The 20,982-nt window shown below is 38.1% G+C and overlaps 1 protein-coding gene across 1 annotated transcript; it reads right to left on the bottom strand.

The window, feature by feature from the left end:
• Nucleotides 1-14,765: 14,765 nt before the first annotated feature.
• On the bottom strand, nt 14,766-15,575 carry LOC125863873 (uncharacterized). Its single transcript, XM_049543847.1, has 4 exons — nt 15,556-15,575; nt 15,311-15,476; nt 15,125-15,202; nt 14,766-14,969 (listed from the first exon to the last, which is right to left on the bottom strand). Exons 1-4 carry the CDS (start codon nt 15,573-15,575, stop codon nt 14,766-14,768), a joined length of 468 nt encoding a protein of 155 aa, XP_049399804.1.
• Nucleotides 15,576-20,982: the final 5,407 nt, after the last annotated feature.

Genomic DNA, 20,982 nt, shown 5'->3' with positions numbered 1-20,982 from the left:
CGTCTAAACCGCGGTTAACCGCTTACCTTACTTTAAGGGATAAAACTAAGAACATAAGTGGAAGAAGAACAACAACTACAAAACTCCGAACTTATTATACGGACCGCACCACATTATTAACAGCTGGGTTTATTGGTACAACAAAAAATTAGTGGAATAATTATCTCACGGAAGATAACAGGCAAAGGAATATTAAATACTAGAACCGGATTAAAATTATATACGGATATGACACTTAAAAATCAATTGAAAAATGGTAGTAAATTATCACGATAAGAATTAGGGGATTTTTGTAAAGACTTTTGATATACCAAATTATCTGCACCTTCAAATAAAGTTTTTAAAAAGGGTAAACACCATCGTAAAAATTATAAGAATAAAGATGAAAAACCTCAGTATTAGAAAAAATATCTAGAAAATCCAAATTAGATAATAAAAGTAATATCAACACTGATACGTGTTGGAACTGAAAAATCGGACACCATGCTAGAGGTTGTTGGGTCTCTAATAAAATAAGGATAAGATAAATATGTTATAACGAAAAGATGAAGTTAAAAATAACTATATTCAATCCTTGATAAAAATCAAACTAGTTCTTCTTTCGAAAGGAGTCCTAGTCAAGATGATCAACTGAATATGATATATAGTTCAGACAGTAATAATTCAACGAACTGTGGATTTGGTGGTGCAATTTGCACCACCAGAACAACTCCATAGATGTCATTACCAACAGTAGTAAAGAATATTTCTTTGAAATAGTTGAGCATATCGAAGATCAAGTGCTGACTAATCTAACTTATTAAGTTATATGTTTTACATGTGTGCATACACTAATACACAATTCTTCTTTTTCACGTAGCTACTAAATAATACCCATTACTGATAATGACTACATGTGGTTGATAATTTATGCAACGTAGCTGGAAACAATCCACATAGCTTTTGTTGAATCTGTTAAATCTATATGCATGTTGAAAATATATTTTTGCTAAAAATAGTCTTGGAAATATGTATGTTCTTATTGTTTGGACCTTTGTCATTTTGTGGCATAGATTTTTTGTCCATACAAGGTCCACCTGCTTGTCTTGAATTCTGAGTTCTTGAGTTACTAATTATTGAATTCTAGTTCCTATTATTGAGTTGATATATCTTGCATTGAGATTTTTGAGTTGATTGTTCATGTCTAATTTTCAACATTAACCCTATTTTCTATGTATTCATTGAGTTCTTATTGAGAATCTTTTGAACAAAATATTGTTTTTTAAATTGAGTTTTGAGAAAATCAAGAGGAGTTTTAGAAAGAGTTTAACCAAGATTTAAGCATAGGGAATATAAGTATTTCCCAAATGTTTCATTTTTACATGAAGAAAGATGATATTATTTTGATAAAAGTAAAAAAAGAGTTTTGAGAAAGATTGAGTACAAAGCAGTTACCCCTTAAAGACGGCCATTTTTAGTAAATATCTCAACCCAGAACGTACTTTTACATTGAATAAAGAGAAACCATGATTTCTAAATGTGCAATGAGTTTCAGAGATATTTCAGCGCAGTTACCTCTTTTAAGAAGATTGTTTGAGCAATTATCTTGAACCAGTGAAAGAGTATGTTTTATACATTTGAGAAAAAGTATATTATTGGGAGAAGTATTGAACACCAATATAGGTGAGAGTCCAAACAACTCACAGTCCCCAAAAACCATGTCTTGCCAATATGGGTACATGATCATACTATTAAGATAAATTCTCATTTATTTGTGTATCCACTTAGTTGAGAGGTTCTAAATGTCGACACTATATAGGACAACTCTGGCAGCGAGAACAAGAGCGTTATCATTATATAGCACGAGATGATTGTTGGTTAGAAAATGTCCTAATAAAGTTTATGTGTATTTTTATATATCACTTATTATGTTGAGTTCAGAAATGAGAAAGAATTTTTTAAAGCTTTAAATGATTTAACTCATTTATTTCATTACACTAAGATTGAGTATATTTTAACTATTGCAATCCTTTCATTCAGTTATTTCTTCTCGCTAGATTACATACTCGTACATTCAAATGTATTGATGTCATTCGACCTATTTTTTGGAGATATTGTGGGTATTGTCTAGACATCTATATTAAACATTAGAGGTTTCATAGATAGATAGACTCGAGAAGTATCTTAGTACATTCTTTCATTTAAAAATGATTTGCAAATTATTATTACTATTATAGCAATGAGTACTTTCAGACATTCTTATTGAGTTTTACATTTCTGTTTTAAGCCTATTCTCGATTGAATAAGTCTTCTGCTAATTAGTCAGCCAGGCCAAAAGTTCGCTTCGTGACCAACAATGGTTCTCAAGTGCCGGCCAGGTCTAAGGTGAAGGCTCTGGGCATGAAAAACTTGGTATCAAAGCATAAAGTTCAAGTGTTCTAGGGTGTCTATTGATATACCGTAAGTTTACATTATTTTTGATTTATTTTACTTAAGAGTTGTGTTTCTAGGGCCATTTTGTAGTAGAAATAATGTTTTATATGTTATGTTTGCAGGAAATAGGCTTGGATGCGGTTGAGTAAGATGACAGCTGAAATTGTGCAGAAGAAGCCACCTAGTGACACAATCCACAGACCGTTGGTCCTTTAACTGTCATTCGATGGGTAGGAGTAGATGGAGCATTAGAGAAGTCTGACCAAGTGAGGAACCATAGATGCAACTCATGGATTGTAGGTCGACCCACGGTCCTAATTGCACATCCGTCGTTGATGAACTGGGAGTTGAAGTTCCAGTACCTGATGAAAATCCTAAGTGTGGAGCCACGGAATAGGACCCACAGACCGTAGGTTAACCTACGGTCTGTCCTGCACAGCCGTTGATGATAAACTGGGAGTTGAAGGTTCCAGCCTCTGGTGAAAAAGTTCTATGTGTTGACCAATGGAGTGGACCTACGGATCGTAAGTCAACCCACGGTCCGTAGGTCGAGTCATCGATCAAAGCCACATTTCAGAAGTTTATTTCCTTATTTTGTTTCCTTTTTGTTTAGAACATGTTTTTCTATAAATAAGGGATGTAAACCTCATTTTTAGGGGTTAAACAATATTGTTCTATTTTAGTTCTTGGTATTTTGTGGAATTAACTCGCAACTTTAGCAATTTGATTTCCGAATTTCGTTTTACAAGATTTTGACTTTGAAATTCAATTTGAGATTACGGGTTTCTTCTACTCTAATCATAAGTTCATGAATTCTCTTTATCAAAACATGAATTGTGCTATTTCAAGCATAAGTAGCTAAATCCACAACTAGGGTTGTGGCAACCATGAGTAAATAAACAAAGTATGATTAATAATTAAGTAATTCTTGAACAGTGTTTATGCTTATATTGTTAATTCTTTCACTTAGAAGACTTTTTAACGGTGTGCAATGTTAGAACTCGCCTTGTTGCTACTTGTCGGACCAAGGAGGTAGATAATGAGAAAAGAATTAACAACATAGATTTAGTGGATGCTATCTAATAGTCTAATATCAATTGGTTGGAGGGTGAAAACTAAGTCATACATTAATGTGATGTCTAATATGAGGTAGAGGTAAGGGTTAATAAAGTATACACTCGTAGCCGGACCAAGGTGCATAGTGAAATTCCCTACTTGGAGGACCAATTACTTAGGGATATCTCTCTTACCAAGTTTGCATGTAAATCACTAGGAAATGATTAATGTTATTAGGATTACTACGTTAAGAGCTCGTAGGGAACACATACACCCTAGTTTTTCTCTCATATTGATAACAACAAAATTTGAATCTTGCTTACTTGTTACTTAACAATCAACAATATATTACTTGTTTACACAAAACTGTCCCTTTAATTACTTGTTTTCGGAAATAGTTTGACTAAATGGAAATAATCATTAGTTAAGTTTAAATTTGAACCATATTCCTCGTGGGATCGACGCCAATCTATATGTTGGGTTCTTTACTTGATAGCGAACGCTTATGCTTCTTTAGGGAGGTGTATTTTGAGCGTATCAAATTTTGGCGCTGCTGCGGGGGAATAAGGCTTCTAGATTAAGTTTAACTACATTATTGAACTTTAGTCAATTATTTCCTGATTTTACGTTTTCTTTTGTTTTTATTTTCTATAGGTTTCTACCCTAGTGTCTGGCAAGTACACGGAGTCGAGGTGAACCATTGACCCCATATGAGTCGAAACTAAGCAAAACACTGAGGAAAATGAATAATCAAGGGGTCCATAATAATCCAATCATAAAGAAACATAAGGATGGAGTTGAATTGCAACCGCCTAGAGTTAGTAATGAGAATGCTCAGGTTCATGGTGGTAACCTACTCGGAGACGCATTCAAGGTACAAAATCCACCAAACCTAAGGTTGCGTGATAACTACAAGGTCGACTTCAATACTGTTGAATCAGAAGGACCTATTGTTCTCCCTCCTCTACCTCCAGGGCATACATTCGTGGTGACGAGCAGTCTTATGCAGATGCTTACAGCGAGAGGGTTGTTTTCTGGGCAAGCTTTAGAAGATCCGCATGGTTACATGGCTAAATTGAGAAGTGTCTGTAAGAGTTGTGTGGGGGGACCGGAGTTGGATATGGATGTCATAGGGTTGAGAGTCTTCCCTCTATCATTGATTGGTGTTTCTACAGTGTGGTTTGCGGAGCTTCCATATAATTAAATTCATACATGGGACTAATTGCATCAAGTGTTCATGTAAAAGTATATCCCAGTGTCTAAGAAGCTTAATGACAAGGACAAGTTGAATAATTTTGTTGCACTACCTAGAGAGTCTGTGAGCAGTTCTTGGGATAAATTCAATGCGTTCATTAAAAGTGTTCCAAATCACCGTATAGATGATGAGTCATTGAAATAGTATTTATACAGAGGACAGGATGACAATGGTAATGCTATGTTAGATACTATCCCTAGAGGATCCTATGGTGAGTGCACTTTTGAGTAGATCGCTGAAAAATTGGAGAAGATTTCTCGGAATAATAAGGCATTGAGCACTAATAAAACTAATACTGGAAGAAGCACATTCGTTGTTCAAGTCGCACCAGATCAAACTAGTGATGACATTCGTGAGGAGATGACTTAGATGAGGACAGAACTTGGGTTGGTATTGAAGCATGTGAGTGAAGGTGTAGAGAAAGTGAAAGAGGTAACCTATCTGACTAGAACTCCACCAGCACTAGTTGAGGAATGCTACTATGAGGAGGATGCTTATTTAGTGAATGATCAAACGGGGGGTTTATGAGCCAACGCATAAGGTTCCAACTCAGATAATTGGCGCTACGGTCAAGGAAACCAAGGTCAGAACTATGGAAACTACAATCGAGAATGAAAGTATGTCCGGGATGGGAACTACAATCGTGATACCAATTACAATCGGAACAGCTATGGTAACATGAATGAGAGGGTTGGGCCCTATGTTCCACCTGCATATTGGGAATCTAGCAAGAGAGAAGTTGAGGTAGTATGTCACGCATTGAGAATATGATGCAAAAGATGATGAAGAGGTTCGATACGACTAATGAGAATGTGAAGGACATGTGAAACGACTTATCTAGAATTGATCAAAAAGATGATGCCCATGCATTGTCAATCAAGCAACTTGAGCAGCACTTTAATTAGTTGTCTACTACAATGAACCCACGTCAGCCTGACACACTTCATAGAAACACAATCCAGAATCTGAAGAATGATGTGCATTGTATGACAGTCACCACTCGAGGAGATAAATAGACCATTGATCCCCCTATGCCGTCTGAGATTGAAATTGTGGCAGAAAGAGATGATGATGAGATTGAGGTTACTGGAGAGTCTAAGAATGCTACAGAAAAGAAAGCAGAGATGACCCGAAAAAGTTGTTCCCATGACTAGACCTCCACCTCCATTCCCACAGAGATTGGTGAAGAAGACCGAAGAAGGAATATACCGCAGGTTCATTACTATGTTGACACAACATTCCATTAATGTTTTGTTAATAGAAGCTTTGGATCAAATTTCTGGGTGTACGAAGTTTATGAAGGATTTGGTAACCAAAAAGAGGGTCGTCAATTTTGAGAATTATGAGAGGTTGCAACATTGTAGTGCTATTGCTACTAGGTCACTTGTGCAAAAGAAAGAGGATCCTGGTGCTTTCAATATTCCTTGTGACATTGGGTTGTTACATTTTGCGAAGGCGTTGTGTGATTTGGGTGCTAGCATTAATTTGATGCCATTGTCTATCTACAAGAAGTTGGGTTTAGGGGCTACAAAACCGACTGTAATGCGACTACTCATGGCCGATAGAATTGTGAAGAAGCCCATTAGTGTTCTCCAAGATGTCCTTGTGAAAGTGGAGTGATTCATTTTTCTGGCGGATTTTGTGTTACTTGATTGTGAGGTTGATTTTAAGGTTTCCATCATCTTAGGGAGACCATTCCTTGCTACTGGGCGTGCCTTGGTGGATATGGAGAGTGGGCAGATGAAGTTTCGATTGAATAATGAAGAGGTAACTTTCAATATTTGTAGGTGTATGAAAAAGGAAAGCGATCTCAAGTATGTATCAGTGGTGAATCATATTGTGGAGCGAGGTTCTGAAGTGTCTATTGAAGAAAGCTTAGGTGTTGATCCACTGGTAGTGGTAATTATGAATTTTGAGGGTGATGGTATTGAAGACTATAATGAATTAGTTGTCGCACTTGATAGGTTCGAATTCCATTCCAAGCCAAAGAAGTTGGAACTAGATATGAAGAATCGTGACTCGCCACCCACAAAATCATCTGTTGAAGAAGCTCCACAATTAGAGCTCAAGGCTCTACCATCGCATTTGAGGTATGTATTCTTGGGGAGAGATGGCACTCTACCGGTAATCCTTGCAGCCAATGTGAATGAGGTACACGTAGAGGCATTGGTTTTTTTGTTGAAAAGGTTCAAACGGGCTATTTGATGGACTATTGAGGACATTATTGGGATTCCTCCCGGCATTTGTTCTCATAAAGTCCAACACATGCCGGACAGCAAGACAAGTATTAAGCACCAAAGGAGACTAAATCCACATATGCAAGAGGTCGTGAAAAAGGAAATCATCAAATTGTTGGATGTTGGAGTCATATACCCCATTGCATATTGTAGTTGGGTCTATCTTGTTCATTGTGTACCTAAGAAAGGTGGGATTACTGTGATTCCTAATGCGAAGAATGAGCTTGTTCCGATGAGGCCAGAGACCGGATGGAGAGTATGCATGGACTACTACAAGTTGAATGCTTAGAAAGAAAAGGATCACTTCCCGATGTCGTTCATGGATTAGATGATGGATCGTCTTGCTGGTAAGGATTGGTATTTCTTTCTTAATGTGTATTCGGGCTATAATCATATCTCCATAGCACTGGAATACCAATAGAAGACCACCTTCACTTGTCCTTATGGGACATTCGCCTTCAAAAGAATGCTATTTAGGTTGTATAATGCTCCAGTGACATTCCAGCGTTGCATAATGTCGATATCTTATGATATGGTGGAGGACACTATTGAGGTATTTATGGATGATTTCTCTGTGGTAGGTGACTCATTTGATGGTTGTTTGATGCATTTGGCCGAGGTACTAAAACAATGTGAAGAGTTCAATCTTGTGCTCAATTGGTAAAAGTGTCACTGCATGATAAAAAAAAGGGGATAATTCTAGGTCATCGGATTTCTAAGAAGGGTATTGATGGTGATAAAGCTAAAGTTAAGGTAATAGAAAAACTTCAACCACCTATCTCTGTTGAAAGTGTTAGATCTTTTCTTGGGCATGTAGGTTTTTTTCAGAGGTTTATTAAAGATTTCTCTAAAATTGCACACCGATTGTGCAAACTGCTTGAAAAGAAGTGTAAGTTTGATTTTGATGATGCTTGTCTAAGAGCATTTGAAGAGTCGAAAGAAAGGTTAGTATCAGTACCTATCAATATTTAACCGGATTAGGGGCAACCGTTTGAAGTGATGTGTGATGCGAGTGGAGTAGCGCTTGGTATTGTATTGGGATAGAGGCAAGAGAAGATTCTTCATCCAATTTACTATGCCAGGAAAGCTCTGAATGTTACTCAAATGAATTATACGATTACTAAATAGGAACCCTTGCTGTGATTTTCGCATTCCAGAAATTTGGATCCTACCTGCTTGGTACTAAGGTCATAGTGAATACTAACCCTTCTGCATTGAGGTATCTGATTGTTAAAAATGATGCAAAACTGAGGTTCATTAGATAGGTATTGTTGCTGCAAAAGTTTAATTTTGAGGTGAAATATAGATGGGGACAGAGAATCAGGTTGCCGACCATTTGTCCAGATTGGAGGAGGAAGTTATGCTGAAGTTAGGAGATGGGGCTGAAATTAATGATTCATTCCCAGACGAACAGGTATTGGCTGCTTGTGTTGATCATATCCCTTGGTTCGCGGGATTTTGCTAACTACTTGGCAAGCGATTTGATTTCATCGGATTTGTCGTTTCACCAAAGGAATAAGCTTATGCATGATGTGAACAAGTTCTTTTGGGATGAGCCTTACTTATTACGTATTTGTGCTGATGGAATTATTCATCGTTGTGTGCCCGAGGTCGAGGTGATGAGTATACTAGAGGTGTGTTATTCATCGCCTGTTGGTGGGCATCATAGTTGTATTCGGACTGCTCATACAATCATGCAGTGTGGGTATTACTGGCCTACCATCCACCATGATACTCATGATTTCGCCAAGTCTTGTGACCGTTGCCAAAGAGAAGGAGGAATTTCAAAAATTCAAGAGCTACCTATGAATCCAATATTGGTGATTGAGTTATTTGATGTATGGGGCATTGACTTCTTGGGTATATTTGTGAGTTCACATGGGATGAAGTACATTCTTGTTGCAGTTGACTATGTATCAAAATGGGTGGAAGCAATTGTGCTTTCAAACAATAAGGGTAAGAGTGTCACCCCATTCCTGAAAAAGAGTATCTTCTCCAGATTTGGCACACCTAGGGTGATTATTAGCAATGGAGGTTCCCACTATTGTAATAAATTGTTCAAGGAGTTGCTATAGAAATATGGAGTTCGTCACAATATAGCTACTCCTTACCACCTGCAGTCTAGTGAGCAAGTTGAAGTGTCTAACAGAGAGATAAAGTGAATCCCTGCATGACTGTGAACTCCAACCGAACGGATTGGTCAAGAAGGCTTGATGATGCTCTATGGGCCTATCGCACCGCATTCAAGACTCCTATAGGTATGTCCCCCTACCAACTTGTAAATGGGAAGTCATGTCATTTGTCGGTAGAGCTAGAGAATAAGGCCATGTGGGCATTAAAGAAGTTGGATTTGGATTGGTGAGCCACATCGTGTCAAAGATTGAGTAACATGTATGAGCTTGATGAGTTTTGCCTAAAAGCTTATGAAAGTTCAGACTTGTACAAAGAGAAAATGAAGAAGTATCATGATCAAAAGTTTGGAAAGCTTGAATTTGTTGTGGGTGATTTCGTTCTTCTATTAAACTCAAGGTTGCGCTTGTTTCCTAGCAAGCTCAAGTCCAAGTGGACCAGGCCATTCAAAGTCACTCAAGTATTCCCACATGGAGCAGTCGAGTTCGAGAACAATGAGGGAACAAGGTACAAAGTGAACAGGCAAAAGATCAAAGTTTACATGGGGAAATTGGAGAGCGTGCAGGAATGATTGAGGCATATTATCTTGATGAAGTCTGAGTAATCAAGGGCCCTGCGTCGTGCCGCGACGTTAAATCAAGCGCTTCTTGGGAGGCAACCCAAGATGTACAATCTATCCAATTATAGATTTTTATTTTCGATATAGGAGTTTTCTTATTGTATTTGTAAACTCTTTAGATAGGTGTTTTATTTTTGTATTAGTGTTGGCTAGATATGGAATAGGGTCCGTGTCTTAAAAGTGTATAGAAAATGTAAAAATAAAGTCCTAATGGTTGCTACGTGTGCAGGGATGAAAGGCAAATTCCGTAAAAAATAGTTGTGCCACGTTCTACGGACCCCATCGACGGTCCGTTGATCAATCCATGGACCATTGATAGCGTCCGTAGATCCCAGGTAAGTCCACAAAATTTTCTAAGTGTCAGAGTGACCTATAGACCCTACCCACGGTCCGTAGATCGACGCATGGACCATAGACAGGGTCTCATGGGTCCAAAAACTAGGGTTGACCCGACCTGGACCCCTTATAAATAAAACCCCTTCATTTTTAAAACACCCCCATGTACAAATATCCCTCTCAACAGTGTTTAAACTTTTTCTCTCCCACAATGACTCCCATTTAATCACAATATCTGTCATATCAAGACCCTATTCACTTCCCCAAATCCCAAATCACTCTTCTTCATTCCCCAACGATTCCACAGTCTGGGTTCAGTCTCAAAGGGCTAGGAAAGGTCTACGGAGTCAATTGCATCATCACACTCACCACTTCGATTACTTGTAAGGTAAATGACTTCACCCTTACTTTGAATTCACTGTTCATTATTGTATCTTGACTTTACGAAGTTGGAACTTGACCTTGGGTTATTAAATTTGTGTTTGAATGTGAAATTGTATGATAGAAACACCCTTGGTATGCTCGTATGTGAGTGTGAAGTTAATTAAAACCGAATAATTCAAGTTAATAGTCCAAATTGGAAGTTTTGACTTAGGTTTTGTTGTGATACTCTATAAAATCCTATGAAATTGGAACCCTAAGGATGATTAACTACCAACATACTTGTTGAAATGCATGTGTAGGCCTAGGTTATTTGTAACTATTGAAAGAAAAGGAATGAAATAAATTAAACCGTCTGAAATGTGGCACAGAAGCGACCCACGAGACACCGCCTACGGACCGAAAGACATTCGACGGACCGTAGGACATTCTAAGGACCGTAGGTTGGGTTGGTGGGCCAGAAGCACACAAGAGTTTTCCTAAGTGTTTAACCACGGTGTTGACTAGGGTCCGTCATTCAATCAACGGACCGTTCTGCACATCTGTGATTCACATCAGAGACCTAACCTTTGGGTGTTCTGATCTACGAAGGGAACCCATGGTCCGTCATTCACTCGACGGACTATAGGTGTCCACCGTGGGTCGACAGTTCAGCTACTGTCAATAATTTTTTAATTTTTTTGTTTTGTTGTGTTTCTTGTTCTAAAATTCTTTCGTGTGTTTTATTTGCTTGTTTTGGTACTAACTAAGCTTCCACAAATACCATGGCTCCTAAGAAAAATCCCACATGGTCCACGAAGGGCAAGTGCTAGTTTGAGGCCCTTCTTTGCGGTTGATCGACGAGGATATAAATGGGGAGTACGTGCCACCTCGCACAAGGACCTCCCCTACTGCTCCCCGCACTACATGGAATACAGCCCAACAGGTGAGTTCCGACATGGTCACTGCCCACCATTCTAATGAGGGGACCACACCGATCGTCTCACAGGCTCCTATCCCAGCGGCAGCACCGCCTTCTCGTACGAGTCTGATAGTACAGGAGAGACCATAGTACCACCCCGTACAGAGCCCCCGGCGGTTGCTACAGAGCCCAACAAATGGTGTGTGACAGGCCACTTTCAGATTTAAAGTGATGCTCACATGCGAAACGAGCATGATAAAATGGTTAGATTAGTCACCGAGGAGCGTTGGGTTCTCCCAGGGAGCCTACACACTACCCCAGTCGTTGAGAGGCTCTTCCGCAGGCACAAGTGCGAATGGATGGCACAGGCCCCAGGCACCCATAGTAAGGATAGTAAGGGAGTTCTACGCTTCCTATGTTTCCATCGTTCGAGGGTTCATCTCATATCGGGTCAATCCCGCAGCTCAGGCCCCAACTGCAGCTTCACTAGTAAGGGGGTTCACTGTAGACATCTCCAAGATCACCCTCTGCAGGCTCATCTATGGTCTAGACTAGACTCTACCTATCAATACAGAAGAATTAGACTACCGCATGGGCATCATTAGGAGAGGGGCATTCTAGAAGAATGCCGAGAAGAGGGAGGCCCTTTTTAGATGGCTAGCCGGGAACCTTGCTATAGATGGAGAGAGCGCATATTGGGTTAGTACCCCTATCCTGGGCATTGGGTCTGCGAATTGATACTTGCAGCTATGATAGCAGGGCTAGAGGTTGATTTCATTTGCATTCTGATCGCGGAGATTCCTGAGAGGGCCTTCAAGGCCACCAACACCCTACCTCTCCCCTGTCTCATCTTCCAGCTTTGCAGGGACTCCAGACTACCAGTTTGGCATTGTGACCGGTTGTTGCAGGCAACCAAGGATCTAGACATCAGCCTTATTCGGGATGAGGCCAATGAAGCTGCACCTCATAGGGAGCCACTGGTTGAGGTGCCACCATTGGGCGATGATCTTGTAGCAGATGTAGAGCAGATGGAAGATGATGACACTTCCCTTCCAACCACTACAATAGAGCCCCAAGCTCCTCCATCTCTGGCCTCCAGTCAGGCCCCTAGATCATCTACCTCCACTCGCTCTTCGAGTTCCACCGCCATCCCTCTAGCCTGACTCCATAGGCTAAAGGCACAAATGGCCACTCTACTTCAGCATGTGAGGCCATGGATGTAGCGTGCTATAGAGGAGTCTGAGGCGAGGGTTGATGTCACGACCCGAGAGAACCCCTTAGTCGTAACACGGCGTATTCAACCCCGAAGGGGTCTTATACAAGTCTCAAAGTCATTCATTGCATTCAGTAATGAAAATAGTGCAGAATTAAAACTTTATATTTAAAACCATACGATTCAAAACATTCAATACTCATAGAAATCTTTCAAAAGACACGGCGAAAGACTAAGTCTCGCATGGCCATCTTAGACAAAACTTTAACAAGATAGGGTCACAGTCCTTTACTATTGAAGTATTAACAGTAGTCTCAAATAAGAAAGAACTAGAAACAATAAGAGCCCTTGTCCTCGACCTATGAGGACATACCAAGTCTTGGAGGAAAACTCTATCCAAACACTTCAATCCTAGCTAGGACCAATCACTTTCCGGAACCTACACTTGTAGAAATAAGAGAAAATATGGATTAGCACACAAAAATATACTAAGTAAGATTACCATGCAAAAACATGCTTTAAAAAGGGACATTTTGGTTGGAAACCATGCATTATGCCACTTTTTGGAAAGATCATGTACAATAGTATAAGAGACATACAATACAAGTATAATCATCATTCAAGTCATAACACCACATTTAGACAACATCATCATGTAAACCATTACCTTTACCTTACACCTTCACTTCAAGTAACCCTCATGTTATACCTTGTGCAATGTATGGATAGCGTCCCATACCACCATCCACAACAAGGAACCATATTAAGGCCACCAAAAAGTAAAGTTTTTTTTTTTTTTGGGGAATAAAACTGTGAATATTACCATACCAAAATAAAGTATTACAATTTGGGAAAGAAAAAACTATAGCATCTAGCTACTTACTATCTACCACATATCCTATGTATTAAATCTTGACAATTTCTTGCTTTTCTAGACTCCTTAACTCTTTCTAGTCTAACTTGTAACTCATTTTTTATTTCTGCAATGAAGTTTATATTTACATGTTTCTGTCTAAACTGCCTCCAATTCCTCGCTTGGCAAGTATATTAAATTGTTGCTCCATACATAGCAGCTGCTGCTTCCTTCTTCAATTGCTTCCAACGTTTTCTTTTAATCCATGCCAATATTTGTTGAATTGTGCCTCTTAGCAGTACCATATCCATCCAGTTTGCCAAATCCTTCCTCACTATATTCCCCCAATGACATTCAGTAAACAAATGTTGGTGCGTTCCAGCACTCTGTTTCTCACACAAGCCACATGCTGCATTTTCAACTTGTATATGCATATTATGTAGTCTATCCTTAGTGAGTAGTCTTCCTTGGTATGCAATCCATAACATAAATCTTTGTCTAGGCCGCATTATAGAGCTCCAAAGTAATTCTGCCTCAGGGCATTTATGTAACAGACCAAGCATGGTTTGGTAGCTACTGGTCATGGAGTATCTGCCATTTGGTGTCAAAACATATTGTCCCCTTTGGTACCATTGGAGAATTTCCGTCTTCAAAACATTCAGTTTCTTCCAATACCAACTACAATCTCGGGGTGGTATGTGCTCCCAAATGTTATTTGTATCCTTCATATATATCTCATGAACCCACTTGACCCATAATACATCTTTCTTGTTCGCCAATTGCCATAAGAGCTTCCCAACAGCAGTTATATTCCATAATTTGCAACTCTTGATATTTAATCCTCCATAATATTTTGGTTCACATACCTTATCCCATTCCACCAAGGCTATTCTCTTGTGCCCTTTCGAACTTTCCCATAGGAATTCTCTGCATTTTTTATCTACTTTCTGCAACACACTCTGTGGGAGGATAAACACTGTCCCCCAAAAATTATATATCGAGAACAAAACAGCATTAACAATTTGTAGCCTCCCTGCATATGCCAGCTACCTCGAATAACCTGAGGTAATTCTTTTTGTAATCTTCTCCACCAATTGGTAACAATCCACCTTATTCCATTTTTTTGAAGATAGCGGCAGTCCCAGGTACCGTATAGGTAGTACACCCATTGAGAACCCGGTACTATTCAAAATTCTCAGCTTTGCTTCCTCAGTCATTCCAACAAGAAATATGTTAGATTTCTGCAAATTTGCCTCCAAGCCAGTCACAGCACTAAAATGTTTCAGAGCTTCCATCACCCTCTTAATAGAATTTGTGTCTCATTTGCAGAACACCATTAAATCATCTGCAAATATTAAGTGTGTAAGTTTCGCTATTTGCACATTGGATGGTATTTGACATCTGCCAGATCACTCATCTTCCTCAGAATTCTCGTAAGATAGGCCATAACTAATACAAATAACAGAGGGGAAATAGGGTCCCCTTGTCGAAGGCCCCTCTTGCCCACAAAATATCCATAGCCTTCTCCATTCACTTTAACTGTGAACCTCGTAGTGGTAACACATGTCACTACCAACTGCACAAAGGTTCGTGGACAATTATAACCCTTTAAAGCTTCCTCTATAGAGTCTTAGCTTACCATATCATTTGTCTTCCATCGATTAATCTTCATCATACATCTCAAAGTAGTTTTATATTATAATGCCTCAGGAAGTCATGGCAAATTAGTACATTATTGATCAATGATCTTCCTTCAACAAACGCTGCTTGATTACTTGCCACTACCACTTTTATTGCTTCCTTCAGTCTCTGACAGATCATTTTTTAAATGCACTTGCACAGAACATTGCAACATGAGATAGGTCTGAATTGACTTGCCATCACTAGTGCATCTATTTTTGGAATGAGAGAGATTACTGTAGAATTTAACTGTGTTAGGAGCTCCCACGTCTCCATAAATTCCAGAATTGCTTGTGTCACATCTTGACCAATCACAGTCCATGCTGCTCTAAAGAATCCACTCCCATACCCATCAGGCCCCGGGCTTTTATTGATGTCAATACCAAATATAGCACTCTTCACACTACAAGAAAAACAGTCTCTAAGGAAGGGAAATATGGTCCCTGAAAGTCGAAATCTGGTCCCAAACGAGCATTTGAGACCTGAAAAATCTAGTCGCCATCCGTCCTAAAAGCTTCATTCGCTATCGCTCAACAGTGACGGGACAAAAAACCAGTCGCTAAAAGGTTTTGGGACGGGGATCCAATCTCGTCGCGAAACACCTTTAGAGACGGTATTTATGGTCTCAATTAGACCAAATATATTTTGGGAAATACTTTTTCCAGGTCGGTAAAACTCACTAGCGACTACCAAAAACTAGTCGTAATAATATTTAGAGACGATATAGATCTGGTCCTAGTAATCTCTAGCGACCATTAAAGTGATGGCCTTAGAATATCTTTATAGACGAGTACTATCTGGTCCTAGAAATACATTAGCGACTATCACCAACCTCGTCCTAGAATTGCTTTGGCGACTATCAACAACCCCGTCCTAGAATAGCTTTAGGGACAGGTATTATTTCTTGGTCTAGATTATCCAATAGAGACGTGCAACAAGCATGGTCATCATAGATTAACCTTTAGAGACCAGCAATAATTCTTGTCCTGGATTGACCACTAATATACATTACAACAAATATCAAATTGCTACTAAAATTTTCGCTACAAAAAGATGATATATATGTATATATAGAGAGAGAAGAGACAGAGAGAAGAAGATATATGTAAGGAGAGCGATTAATTAGAATAAACTAGTTTACATCCATGATATTAGTTTCAATGCTTCCTTAACCAAAAAAAATAGCTAACATCCGAGTTAGACTATGACATCAAGTTTTGCATAAAATTTGTAGTAAACTAATAGTGAGCTCATTCATCTTCTTCTAAACTTGTATCTTGCACTAGAGAATGAACAAAAGCTAGGCAAAAAAAATTAAAGTTCCGATCTTCATCAGGTGCCATCCAGAAACATCAACAAAAGCTGCTAGAAAATAAGAAAAAATCTTTTAGAAAACTTTGAGATGTATTAACCGAGAATCCAATATCTATTTTGAAGATTTACAACTTAAATACATAACATTTGTCTCATAATAGAAACAACGGACTTAATAGCTTTGGAGACGAGTAGGAATGAAAAATAAGCTAGGCAAACACAATTGCTATAAACAAAAAAACAGGGCAGAAATCTCTTGTTTGAAAACATCATCTAGAACTAACTTGAGAAAGCTTTCACAAATATGTATCAGGTGATTGATGTTCGAGGCTCCACATGAGACCCATTATTATGTGTAGTTATGGATGGCAACGAAGAGAGGCGTGCAAGAATAGAGCAGTGAAACCGGGAAAAAGAACAAGCAGAACTTGATAACAAGGCTAATGTAGACTAGTAATTACAAAAATAAAAGCAATGAGAATAGACCAGTATTATAATCAGCAATGACAAGAAAGTGCATATGGATAATAGATGAAAACATTGTGCTGGTTGTGGATCTAAGTCAGAAGATATATACCAACAGGTTTGGTTTCACAGGCATTTGCAGGGACAAGAATTGAATGACTGATCTGTAGCTGGAGACAACAATATTAAAATTCTTAATCCTTTAGTCTATTTTTAGCTTTGAAATACTTTGAAATGAGCAAATATTGATTCTATTCATCCAACAATTATAATTCTAGGTTTCATACCATATATTAGCACTGAAACTCAAAAAATATACTCCTGAAATGACTGAATATCATTTAAACTAGTATGATAGTGAAGCTTATTTATCATGTTTAGTTTGGTTGTGACCTATGTACTCCGTGAATCACGTTCTTTGAGCAGAAAGTTCCTTTGTCAAGGAAGGCAAAACCACGACTCACCTCTGTAAGATTTTCCAAAAACTCAACTAAACTATAGCAATTTATGGTTTACAACCTCCCTTCTAACACGTAGAGAACTGTTGACAACAATCCCAACTTCTAACCTATTAACTCTTCTCTTGAATGAATGAATCAAGTCCCTAACAAACACAAAACAACAGCTACTACAATCAATTAAGAACAACTCAAAGCAAACTATTACAACTCAAGAACAATATACACAAAACTTTATAGGAGCAAGTTCTTTCATTGTCGTAAAACAATCCTTGATTATGCAAACTTACTTTTTCTTGAGCTTCCCAACAGTTTCTATCTATAAATATAAGGGATGTGGAACTTCGGAACTGGGACTGCTAGTTTTGCGTTGTACAGACTATTGTTTGCTATTATGTATGGCAGTGAACTTATATGAGACCTATTTAAGGTTGTGGATGCTTAGTCTGTAACTTCTCTAGAAGAGAATCTTGATGATATCATTTAGGTATTTCATCTTTCACTTGAAAAAAAAAAGCCAAACCATTCACAATGAGGATGAGGACATCGTACAGAGATTGAGGCAGAACTATCATCTTAGGAATAGAATAAAGTCGGGTATATTATTACTTACTTGGTCAGCAGAACAATTGTCATTCAGTTGAAGCAGGCGATATCGTAGGTGGAACATGTGACTGTTGAGCAGCAAATAATTCTTTCATTTTCATTATTTCTTTCATCTCATTTTTAGACAAGCGATCATTCAAGGATTTGTTTTCCGCATTAAAGGATTTGTTTTCTTCATTCAAGAATTTGTTATCATATCGAGTTGAACGTAGAGCGGACAATAGTTCAGCCTTTAAAGAAGTTCCACCTTTCAAATCTTTCGCCTTTACTCCACCCCCAAATCTAAATACATGGCTACGAGTTTGTGGTCCACAACATTTTTCAACAATCTCTATACTAAATAGAGATGGATCTTCTTGAACCACTTCCTCAAGTTGAGCCTACAAAATATATAAAAGGACATTTTCTATCAAAACACCTAACAATTTCAAGAGATTAACTTATTCAATTTACCAAACGTACATGTTTTTCAATTGCTTCAGGTTCAACAAGCTTGTTATCTTTCTTACGAGTCTCAAAGAAAATAGACGCCAAATCTGGTGGATTGCCATCTTTCCCACCCTTTACATCAAAGTCAAATATGTCAAATAACGACACAAACCTCGTAAATACTCCATCAAGGAAAATAGTTTTTTAACAATACCTTTTGATAAATAATCTCTCAAATAGGTTTGATACCAATATGATGAAGCATCTTTAACTTAGATCGGTTTGTTGCATTTCTAATGCCTCTTGCCAGTAGTTGTGAAACAATAAGCTTAATTGGAATAATTATAACAAAATTATTAAAACATACGGCATTTCATGCCTTAACAAACTTATAGGTTTTTTCCTACTAATACACTTAACCAATATACATACCTGGAAACTTTCAGAAGTAAAATGTTCCTTTCCTAACCATTCCCATTCTTTTTTGTCTACTCCCCTTGGGATATTCTTGAGAGATTGTTGAATGGGCTTATCCTTCACATATTTTGCATGCAAGTGTCCTATCCATTTGTTCCATAACTCATTCATCCATCCCAAGATATGATCACGATGATCATTCATGTCAACAGCCTCAAATTTGTGCTACAAAAATCAGGACAAGAATTTTCGTTATATGTAGTTCTTTTACTATCCTCATTTATTTAGGATGTTAATTGTGTAAGATTAAGGATTACTTGTCTCGCCTTTTAGAACACTCCTCATTTAACTTTTAAGCAATAAATAGAGTGGACTAACAGGGTATGAGCAAGGGAAACTACAGTTTAAATACTTGGGTATCCGTATATCAGCAAAGAGGCTCTCTTCAATTGATTGTGAAGATTTAATTAACAAGATGAGTAGTAGAGTGAACACATGGGGTTCTAAAAACCTGTCTTGTGCAGGTCGAGTACAATAGGTAAACTCACTCCTAATTAGAGTACACTCTTAGTGGTCTGCTGTACTGATATTACCTAAGAGAGTAATGTAATGTTACTGTTGCTTTTGTGAATATGGATGTAATGTTACTGAGCATAACAGAGAAAGCAATACAAAGCAGAGAAAAAGAATTACAAAACTGAAAGAAAAAATCAGATCAAAGATTATATTGCAAAACAGAAAAAAAACAAAACAGGGGAAATTGTAAAACAAAGTTTTTTCCCGCTGTTACTGAAGTCTTTCTTTTCACTTCTGGGACTAAAGCGCTCGTAGAACAATAACACATTTGTTGTATCAATATTACAGGCAGATCCTTGTCACCTTGAAAATATTATTAGATAGAGGTACCATGTCATTTTCTATTCGATATCTCGAGTAAATAAGATTTCAGTAACACATGAGAATGGTGTGATACTTATGTTAATGAAAGATTTGAATGAAGTTTAAATTTGTTACCTCAACAGCTGCCCACATGTGATTTAACTTCTCTTGCTTCATATCACTCCAAGAGGTTACTCCCAACGGACATATATTACTGTCACGAACAATGTTTCCCTATTAAAGGTTGAAGATATGTATCAATTGCATCTCCTGGGCCATTTGGACTAGGAATAAGCATGGACAAAATAAAATTTTCTTGTTTCATACACAACCAAGGAGGTAAATTATAAGGAATAAGAACCACATGCCAAATGCTATGTGAGGTTTTTGAATTTCGGAATGGCTGAAATCCATCACTAGCAAGTCCAAGTCGAACATTACGAGGCTCGACCGCAAATGAAGGATGAAGTTCATCAAATGACTTCCATGCCATTGAATCAGCTGGGTGCCTCATTATTCCATCATCAACTCTTTTATCCTTATGCCATGTCATAAGAGTAGATGTCTTTGTAGACATAAACAACCTTTGAAGTCTAGGCTTTAAAGGAAAATAGCGTAAGCTCTTTAATGCTATCCTTTTTCCTTTTTTATTCCTTGTTTCCCCGCTATGTGTATCTATCTTCCATCTAGACGCCCCACAAACTTTGCAAGAATCAAGTTGGCTATCCTCCTTCCAGTATAACATGCAATCATTAGTACAAGCATCAATCTTGTTATAAGAAAGGCCGAGTTCTTTGATTATCTTCTTTGCCTCATAATATGAGTTTGGCAAATTAGCGCCATCAGGCAACAACTCATCTTTCAACATTTTCAATAACATTGTAAATAAAGCATTACTCCAACGACCCATACTTTTGATGTGAAGCAATTTAATCAAAGAGGAAAGCTTTGAAGCTTTGGAATTTTGATATAGTGGTTGCTCGAAATCCTTCAATAGGCTGTAAAATCTTTTTGCTTCAACATTTGGTTCCTCCTCAAGTAAATCATCACCATCAGCGTGTGTAGTTCCTCCATCAAGATTAGGATATAAATCTCTCAACAGTTCTTCTACTTCATCCTCACTCTCACATTCTTCTACTTCAACACCATCTCCAAATGTAAATTCAAATTCGGATTCAGATTCTGACAATGGCTCACCCAAACGTTCTCCGTGGTGATACCAAAAAGTATAATTCTTAATTATTCCATATACTTGCAAATGTGTCTCAACCGTTTTACGAGTTCCTAAAGTTGTATTGTAACATTTGACACATGGACATCGTATTTCATATTCTTCTCCTG

This window comes from Solanum stenotomum, chromosome 5 (assembly GCF_019186545.1).
Source record: "Solanum stenotomum isolate F172 chromosome 5, ASM1918654v1, whole genome shotgun sequence".
Classification (NCBI taxonomy): Eukaryota; Viridiplantae; Streptophyta; class Magnoliopsida; order Solanales; family Solanaceae; genus Solanum; species Solanum stenotomum.
Note: the sequence above shows the minus strand (reverse complement) of the source record. Positions and strands in the feature narration are given on the sequence as shown.